At 44.5% G+C, this 10,171-nt stretch overlaps 1 protein-coding gene across 4 annotated transcripts in view; it reads left to right on the forward strand.

Moving 5' to 3' along the window:
- Positions 1–10,171, forward strand: part of KCNJ5 (potassium inwardly rectifying channel subfamily J member 5) — a 64,444-nt gene that overhangs the window by 50,467 nt on the left and 3,806 nt on the right. For all 4 annotated transcript variants that reach the window (XM_035897457.1, XM_035897458.1, XM_035897460.1 and 1 more), the window contains one exon: positions 2,166–3,112. In XM_035897457.1, coding sequence (XP_035753350.1) covers positions 2,173–3,112 — 940 coding nt within the window. In that variant the 5' untranslated portion in view covers positions 2,166–2,172. The remainder of the gene's footprint in view (positions 1–2,165; positions 3,113–10,171) is intronic.

The following is a 10,171-nucleotide window of genomic DNA, read 5'->3' on the forward strand; positions in this document are numbered from 1 at the left end:
TAAAGAGATTAAAAAAAGAGTGTGGGATTGTTCTGGCTTGCCCTTGGCATATGCTTTACATGTTGTGACGTGACAGTCAGTATGTGCCCTTATATCGTGACAGCATCCAGCAGATGCTTTGCACGCGCGTAAATAGACACGCGCCGTAAGGCAGCAGAGAGCCAGACCAGTGGTCCAGGAGATTTGAATTTGCAACAAGTAGTAGAAAATGGCTGAAGAGACAGCTAAATATCCCACCTCTCGGGAGTCCTACCTGCAGACGTGAAGGAAATAGAGGTAGGGATTAATATTCTGCCAAGATCCTTGATGTTGCTGTTGGAGGAAGGGAACAGCACAGCGCTGGGGTTATCCGTCCCACGTCCAGGACCATATGCAGCACAGGTAGCAAACCTGATCCCTCCTACCTGAGCATCCCAGTGGCATGAAATCCCTATTATTTACCCCTTCCTGTGGCTGCACTGGCTCAGCCCTGGCCCAAACCCTTCAAACCAGGCAAACTTGCCAGCACGAAGAAGCTTTGGGACCGTGCTGGGGACAGATGGCTGGGCTCCCTCGTGAACAGAGCCAGCGGGTATGGTTCCAGCAACAGGCTCTGGCTGCTTCATTGGAGTAATGATTGATGGTGACTTATACAAGGGCTAAGAGTAATTCTTTGCTGTTAACCAGACTTGGCTACAGCAGAATGGAAGTGGAAATTTGTTGCTTCATTTATTCATCCTGCCTCTGCTTCCTCCCCGCCCACCCTTTGTGCTTTTTAATACCAAAAAGATGAAGCTCCTTTGCCCCATCTTAAAATTGTCTTTCCCAAGATACTCTTAATTGTATCTCTATACCTTTTCTCATTCACAGACGCATAAGAAGATTAAAGATAGAGGGAGCAGTAATAGATTTAGTTAGTTTTTAATAGGATTTGCAGAGGACAATGCAGAGAATGTACGCCATAGAGAATATTGCTACTCTATCTTTGATATCCCTAAGGCTTCTTAGGTAGTCTTTCACAGAGATTTTGTCTGTGCCCTGCATTCGGAGTCAAGACTCTCATTTTTCAATAGAGCATGTGTGGTTTTTTTTCTAAAGGAGTATCTAATCATCTCGGTAAACAGGATGTTTCATTATAACCTGCAAAAATCATTGCAGCCATCATTTTGTATTATTTTTTTGTATCTTGTTAAGCATAGTTTTGCATGTCGACTGGGCTTTTTAGGAGTCTGTTACGTATCTAAAGGTGTCTGGTGTTTTTGTCTAATGTCAGATAAAGTAAAGGGATGGGTTCTGATATATCTGATTAACAGTAGGCCTGGATTCATCACACCTTCAGACCTGTAATTCCAGATGCTAAATGAAATGCCTGTCTCACATTTGGAGCCCAGGCTCCCAGAATGATTGGTGGAGGGGGTGGGTACTTCCAGAAGGTGATTCAGCACTCCTGAAATCTGAATTATCCCTGGAGGTGCCTTTCTTTGCTGACTGTAAGGGAAACCTTCATGCATAATTTAGACTTATGTGAGATGCAGGTAGACAGTGGTGCTCAGTGTTTCCTATTGATTTCTAAGGTTTCTCTTGGTATGCACCCAAAACCTGAGACATCAAAAAACTCCAGTCCCTCTTGAAAATATATGTTGATGTATCTTTACGTTGCTCCTACTCGTGATCTCAAGCAAATTTTGGGTATAAAAAAAAAAGTCTGAGGACCAAAAAAAAACCCCAAACCCCAAAAGCTGTAACAAGGTTTGCCCATTTCATGACCCCCACGTCGTGCCCATCACCGTATTTTCTGACGTTCCAGTAGTGCATTAAGCAAAGCGACTGCCAGCTGGTCCGTGTTTGAAAAGCCTGCGTATTATGAACCAGTATTTAACATCCAGTTCACTGCAGCATTATATTTAGCAAGTGGCTGTTTTGAGAGAAGTGCTGAAGCCTTTCAAAGTGTTTCCCAAAACAATACTAGGAGGAAAGACATGGCCCTAGCAAAAAGCTTTCCTGATGTAGAATCAGCCTGTATCCAGCTCTGTACCAGCATGGGGCAAAGTTTGTCAGCGTAGCATTAATGTTTGCAGTGTTTGCTGTCCTGGATTGTTGCAATGGTTCAGGCAGTAAAACAAAATGGCTTTTGTCTCAGCATTTTCCCTCCTATCTTAAACTTGTATTTCTTTGTTCTCCTGCAGCCCAGCCATGGCCGGAGATTCTAGGATCTTCATGAACCAGGACATGGATATCGGAGTTACATCCAGAGAGCCTAAGAAGATTCCCAAACAGGCTCGGGACGATGTCCCCATTGCCACCGACCGAACCCGCCTCATATCAGCAGAAGGTAAGAAGCCACGTCAGCGTTATATGGAGAAAAGCGGCAAGTGCAATGTGCACCATGGAAACGTCCAAGAAACCTATCGATACCTTAGTGACCTCTTCACTACGCTGGTGGACCTCAAGTGGCGTTTTAATCTTCTTGTCTTCACTATGGTCTATACCATCACTTGGTTGTTTTTTGGGTTCATCTGGTGGCTCATTGCCTATATCCGGGGAGACCTGGACCATCTTGAAGATGATAACTGGATCCCCTGTGTTGAAAACCTCAGTGGATTTGTTTCTGCATTTCTGTTTTCTATCGAGACTGAGACAACAATTGGGTATGGCTATAGGGTCATAACAGAGAAGTGCCCAGAGGGCATCGTGCTGCTCCTGATCCAGGCTATTCTGGGCTCCATTGTCAATGCGTTCATGGTGGGATGCATGTTTGTCAAGATCAGCCAACCAAAGAAGAGGGCTGAAACCCTCATGTTTTCTAACAACGCAGTGATTTCCATGAGGGATGAGAAGCTCTGTCTCATGTTCCGGGTTGGAGACCTCCGCAATTCCCACATTGTTGAGGCTTCCATTAGAGCCAAACTGATTAAGTCCAAACAGACCAAAGAAGGAGAGTTTATCCCCTTGAACCAAACGGACATCAACGTGGGATTTGACACTGGAGACGACAGATTGTTCCTGGTGTCACCTCTTATCATCTCACATGAAATCAATGAGAAAAGCCCCTTCTGGGAGATGTCCCGCACCCAACTGGAGAAGGAGGAGTTTGAAATTGTGGTCATCCTGGAAGGAATGGTGGAAGCAACAGGTAAGGACTTGTCAAAAATCAGTCACAATTTTGAGGGGGGAAGAGGGAAAATGGAGTGCAGTTTGGCATCAAGATTTTGCTGTCAGTGTCACCTGGACTGAGAACACGTTGGGATTTGTCCTTCTGTAGTGACTGATTCAGGTGGGATATTGTGGTCTGAGATAAGTGGAATTAAAAGATGCATCCTTTAGCTCATAGGGGTTAGTGGAGAAGCTGTCCATGATCACTTAGAACTGATCCATTGGAAAAAAGGAATGAACTAAAGGAATTCACAAGGCCTTTTATGGTCCTGTTTCCTGCGATCAACATTCAGGGCGCAAATCTTTTTCCATTTCTCCTCTGTATTAAAAATTGGCTGTAACTGTGCTATTTTAGGTATCGCTGTAGTGTTGCTTTTTAATGGAGGCTATGAAGGAAGTGCCCAAGTATTACTATATCCCATAAAACAGCGTGAGCTGAATCTGAATGACTTGCACGTGATACAGGACATACATTTTCAAAAGGAGCTCAAAGAGGAAAAATACAGAAACCACTTTTGTGACTCCTGTAACCCAGCAGCTGTTTAACAGCTTAAAACAGTGCTGTGTAATGGGTAGATCAGCAGATACACTCAGCTGATTCTCAATTTCCTCCTATTGGGTGCATTTGTGGCAGGCGATGAAAAAAGTCGGCGTCCGTCTATAATAAATCTGGAAGAGTTGTGTGCCTCAGCTTTCCCAAGGGAGGTGGCAGCGTGCCTCTCAAGCCGAGCGAACGGATGGCCACAAAGGCTTCCAGGCTCCTTTCCACTGGTGGGGCACGGTGCATCCTCCAGGGGCCTGGCTAGGGAGGAGGATGCTTTTACTCCAGGGTCTCACCTAAAAGACATGGCACCATGGGCTCACGTTACCACTTGCAACTAATTTGTTTATTCTGGGCTTTCAGGAGGAGCTGGCAGGCTCTGGCCGTACTTGATAGGAGTACTCAGTGGTATCAGCGTGCTGTCTCACAGATTCTGGCCCTTGCTTACTATTAATACTTTCCCCTTCTTGAGATTTGTCCTTGTTAGCCAGATGTAAGGGGAAATAGTCTCCCAAATTCCTGCATCCCAGACCTTGGCTCTTAAAGACAGCTCTCTAGAGAGCTAATTCAGTTTCCTGGTATCTTCCTTTAGTCGTTCGGTGAATAGCAATGGCTGACTTTTCCAACCAGGGCTAATGGGAGGTTATGTGGAGATTGCACCCTCCCTAGGTTGGATTACTGTACTGGAGAAGTGGAATTCATCTGGCATTGCGAGGCTAATATTCTTTCCCAGCAGAGTATTGTAGAGATGTGGCAAAAGAAGGGGTGGGTGGAAAAGACTATCAAAGGCAAAGATTTGTAATGGAAGCTTATTTTGTAGCCGAAACATTTACTAGATACTAGAGCCTCCTAATCTGAGCACGGAATGCAGTTTCTTGTTTGTCTAAAGCCTCTTTCCTCAGCGCGCAGTGACACTATCAAATTCTCTTTGAACAGCTACTGCACTGCCTTCCTCTTATGAAAGCTCAGCCTCTGCTAGATATGGATGAGAGGAAGTCATTACCAATAACAACCTCAAAATTAAAAGCATGGCATGGGAATAATATTGCTTTACAAATGGGCTGCTCTCCCAGAGGGATTGTGGAGGCCAGTGTGTAATGATATTAAGGAGCATACAGCTGTGGAAATGCATTATTCTGGTCTCAGAAGACAGGCTGTGAAATTCCAAAATTGGAGCTAGAAGAGCCGGTTTGCACTGAAGTTAGAGCAGAGTGGGCCTCAGACGATGCCGTTATCTGATTCAGAGGCCGAGATGGTTTTCTGAATGACGTAGGGTAACCGGGGGGGGGACACGTTGCCACAGTGAGAGCGGCTTGCAGAAGCACGGGGTTTGTGCTTTCCTGCTTTGTCCTCACACTTTGTAATATTGATAATGCAGTTTGGGGGATATTAATCCCTACCTCCATACCTTAAAATTTGCTCCAAGCAAATTCTTTATGTTCTTTCCTTCCTATCATATTGTTCAAGCCCCATCTGCTTTCGGGAACGGTATAATTTACTCACAGCATGACTTCTATTAAATCATGTTACAGCCTGGTCAGATTCGGGGCAGACTAAAGATGCATTTGTTCCCTTAGTAACCCCTATGAAAAATTAGGGACCACCATCACAGCAGTCAGAGGTGGAGCTGGTCAGCACACATAGCTCTGTTCATGGTGCACGAGAGGCAAGCGCGTCCTGCGTCCTGCCTCAGAGGTGGCTCCACTCCGCAGTTCTTGTCAGGAATAAAAATGAATGGAAAATTATTCCATCTTTACGGACAACAGCAATTCATTCTGCGCATGCATCCTGCACTGGTGGGGAAGGGACAGCTCTACTTTTTCATAAGGTATTTTGAAAGCAGGTCAAAATGGCGATTGCCAACGTAGAAATGACTAAAGAAATTGGAGTGTAATGTCTTGACTAAGAGCATGAATATTTTTCACTGAAAATTTGGGACAGCAATTTTATAACCATTTCCAATAGCTTTAACCAACCACTGAAATATTTCAAATGTAATGTATTGTCTCCTCTCAAACTCTTCTCACTGACATTTAAGTTTAATTCTGATCCAGCGGAAGGCAAAGATGGTAAATAGTTTCAAAGGAAAAGTGTAGAACAAATTCCGAGGAGCTGAAACACTTCAAGTCATTGGTTTTTTGACAAAATGAAACATTGTGGTTTAAAACAATGTTTTTGTTTTCAAGTTGACTTGAGTTTCCTAAACACTTCAAGTTGGTTTTGTCTTATTTACAAAGTGAAACGTTGTGGTTTAAAACCCTGGGTTTGTTTTCAAGTTGACTTGAAGTTTCAAAAGGTTAAACACTAACACATTGAAGAATAGCAGCACCCAGGGAACTTGCCAGCCAGCTTAAAATGCAGTGGTTTTATTTTGCCAAAAAAAAAAAAAAGACAATAAACATTGTATTATTCTAGTGAGAGCTCCCCAGGGACCCACAGCTATTCTACGAACTGAGCCACGAAGCCAGCCGCGGCAGAAAGCCCACTGCCAGGGGCCTTTCCGATCAATATTTTAGTATGGTTGAGGCACTGCGACTCCATGAGAGGTTAAAAAATGCCAAAGGGAACCCAAGTTTCTGGGCCGATCTGGTTGTGATTGCTGCTGAGTGCAATGACCACAAAATCAATACAGATGACGAGTGTTCTGACTTCCAGTGCTGCTTCGTGGGCATCTTGAAAGCAGCAGCATCGCTCACGGTGCCTCCTTAATGAATTGGTCAGAGATTACTTTAAGGAATTCATTCTCTTTTGCCTTATCTGAAAGGGACACTTGTCAAGAGGAGCTGGCCCAAATCTGACCTGCAATGGAAGGGAAGAAAGTGGAGGTGGAAAACCTGTTTGCATAGTGAATATGGTTTTGCTTTCATTGCCTTTCTGCTTCCCACAGTGGAAACAAAAAATCAGAGCCATCCTGTTGACGGAATAGGCCTAGGCGGTGTCAGCCAAACCCCTGGCCCTTACCCTCCTGGTGCAGAATGGAACACGGCGTATGAAGCGAGGCTGCTGGGGCGTAGAAGAGCAGTGGAGGTTCAGCCCCCCTGCCATGTGCGTGCAGAGTCAGCTGGGTTATGATGAAGAAGTTGGCTGATTCAATTAGAGAACCTTGGAGAGTCCAATTTTTTTTTTTTCCCCTGTAAACCATCACTCCACGTGATGACGCAGTCTCCATATCCTACAAGACTTTCTGGCAGATAATTTGAAGAGGCCTCTCCTCTCTTCCGACTTTACCCTTCCGCTGCTATTTACTGACAATTAACCAAAAGCTGATTTATCAGTAGCTGTCCTGCAAACCTCATTCTGTATCCCTGGTGTCCAGCATCGCTGTCGGCTGGGCATAGTGATAGTGGTGCCTGTTACCTCACTCTTGGTCCCCACTGGTTTTCGTTACCTCTTTAGCCCATCAACATTAAATAAGCCACAAGAGACAGTCCAGAAGCCTGATTAGGTCAGTCGCTAAATGAAGTCTTAGTAAACTCTTAGGAAAGGATAGGGATCTATATTCCGGGCTTAGAGCCTGTGTGATAAAAAGTGGTTTAATGATTAGAAGTCACTTACCTCATCCTGTCCCTGTAAAAAGCAGCCTTTTTCCCCCCTCAATTTATCCCCCTTTACAGAGGACACGGTAAAATTTCCTGGCTGTAAATACAGGACAAAAAGAAGTAGCCACAAAATAAGATATCCTGAAACTAATCACGATTTTCATAGGAGAGCAAAGGAAGGGTGAAATTACTAAATGGAGTTTTCAAGCATTCATCATCTGTTTTGGGTTGTCTTGTTGGTTTGTTTTGCATTTTGCATATAAATAAGTGTTCTTTTCTGCAAGAAGGATCTTGCAGAACTGTTACAGAAACTGCTTCTGTCATTATAGGGCAGAGAGAGACGTCTCAAGTCATTCTTTTCGTGAGCCGAGTTGTCCTCCAGTGGTGGATGTTGGCAGGTTTTTCACCTCAGGTGCCTCTGCAGTCACCAGAAATGCCTTTGCAAGGGACCCCAAGTTACAGGGTGTGAGCTTGGTGCTCAGACTTGGCCTGGTAGAGACGGGGCAATTGAATCCAAGATCTTTAAGTCACAAGGTCCTTCCCCCCCCGCCTCCGTTTCCAGTGCCTACGAGCTTTCACATGCCTGGAGAGCATCCAGATAAATTACAATCCCATTACTCTCCTCTGGCATAAAAATCAAAGTGAATCAAGCCCAGACATGTCCTCCTCTAAAGGAGACAAGCACAAATAATTGGAGGACCATGCTCCTACCTTCTAATATTCCTTTTCAAGTTGGAGGAATATTGACTTTTTGGAGGTTACAGTGTTCTCTGGTCTAATTAATGCAAAGGGACTAATAAATTTTATAACTATCCAAACGCTGAGCCTAAGCTGAAGACATGTATTGCTTAATTAGAATGACAGAACTTAAAATTTTCATAACTCCTCCTTGCCAGCCTAACTCAGGTCAGCCTGTCACTATACCTCCGAGTCCATCCGTTCTTTCTCTGTACCCAGCTGAAGGAGCGTCCTGGGTGTCACGCAGCTTTATGGGCCTCCAGTAGAAGGGGGAAAGTCACCCTGCATAGAGTGTGCATGCAAACAAGGACCGAGAAGTGAAAGCACTTCAGCAACGTCTGCGTCTGAGCTGCAGAGAGCGCCTCGCAGATATGGCTAACATACAGGCAGCGTCCACATGACATTGTGCCAGCAGATAATCACTGAGCTCTGTGGCATTTAAATGAGGAGAGTTAATTTTAGGCTGATGAAAAATGTTGTCTTGACAGCCCCAGGGGTTGGGATATCTCTACCCACTGAGAAAGTCCAGGCCATGTAGCAGCACTGAAAGATTCAACTATAGCGTTGATGTGATCAAATTGAAGCCCGTGGCAATTTCTTGGGTGGGTAGATCACGCTTTGCGGTCTCCTTGCCCTCGCCCATGAAACTGCCAGTAAAGGTACTGGCTATGACGGTATGTTTGACGAAAATACGCGTCCTCCAACAGCTGGAGAGAGGCTGCTGGTTCATCTCTGGATGGCCAAACAGCTGCAAACGCAGTTAGATTTGGCCTGTGATAATGAAGTTTGGTTTTCCCTGGTAACCTAAGGGTATACAAGACCTGGAAATCAGGAGCAATCTCCACTTTCCCCAGCAGTGTGGCAGAGCCAGAGGCGTCTGCTCCACTTGCATAATCAGTGGCCTTGCAAGCAGCGAAACATTCGGAAATCTGCAACTCCCCTTGAGCACGCCGCAGAAAAACCAGGCTCCGTACAGAGCGAGCCATCAAATAACTGCTTTTTGTCAGCACGGATTACCGTTCCTTTGTCTTTGATAAAATGTGAGCCCCTTGATCCCAGCTGATTTTGATGACAGAAAAGTGCCTTATTGGTAGAGTTCCCTGACACCTATTTTACACACCAGTCTTTCCTCAGCGACCCTCTCTGCTCTCGAATGTAATGAAACACCTGGTTTAATACACACAGCAATATATTTTCTATCTTTTCATCTACTGGAAACCAGAAATGAGCCGTTTAGGAAGGCATCTATGGCTGCCTTCAACAGGAACGCGCACAAACTCCGTTATTGATCTGTGATGTAGTGACTCCAGCCAACAGACAAAAAAAATCCACTTCTTAGGATTCTGCTATAATGAAATTATCATTAAAACTCTATGAAATGTTTATTGCAGAACTTGAAACCAGGAGACAGTCCTCTGGTCTCCAGCTTTCTAAAAAGCCTGGAACTGGTTCCAGCTTTATTGAAAACTTGGTGCATCTGCTTATGACTTTGTGCAGACTTTTTTCTGGTTTCAATTAAAATTGCGTTTTGTTTGCAACTGCAAGCTAAGCTGCTGAATTGAGGGTTGAGAAAGCTGTAACTAAAACTTGAAAGCTGACGATTTCACATATCGTTTCACGTTTTCCACAACTGACAGATTGTATAATTTATATTAAACATACTTTTTCATTTTTAAACCAGATTGTTTAGGGGAAAATTGAACTTCTAATCGTCTTACTATCCAGAAAATGTGATACACTTGAAAAAGAAAAACCTCTGTGACTTTCGTTTTGAGTAAGTTTTGAAGCACATTACTTAGACTGGCAAAGGGGAGAAGGGGATATTCTTTTAGCACGAAGCTTATTTAAATGAAATGCCCAAGTCACCAAATACGACTTCTCTATAACTACGCCAAACGTCTGTACCATTTAAACCCAAGATGTGTAGTTATAGCTGCTTTAAGAACAGGATTAACAGCCTTTACTGGGGCCATAAATCCTGGGATTATTTTTGCAAGCAATTCTGGGAGTTCGAAATCTCCCTCCATTTCTTGCGCTCTCCGAAATGTCAGTGCTTGGGGGTTGCACAAGGCAGTGCCACTGCACCGAGGCGGAACAGCAGCGGCAAAGCTGGTGCGGCCCTCGATGGGTGGGAGCCTACGGCGTAACGATTACTACGCCCAGGATGTCCCATGGACTTGGGTAAGCAAGGCTTATGAAATGAAACCACGGATTTGTGCAG

Source organism: Egretta garzetta, unplaced genomic scaffold (genome assembly GCF_000687185.1).
Source record: "Egretta garzetta isolate BGI_Z169 unplaced genomic scaffold, ASM68718v1 scaffold207, whole genome shotgun sequence".
In the NCBI taxonomy this organism is placed as follows: Eukaryota; Metazoa; Chordata; class Aves; order Pelecaniformes; family Ardeidae; genus Egretta; species Egretta garzetta.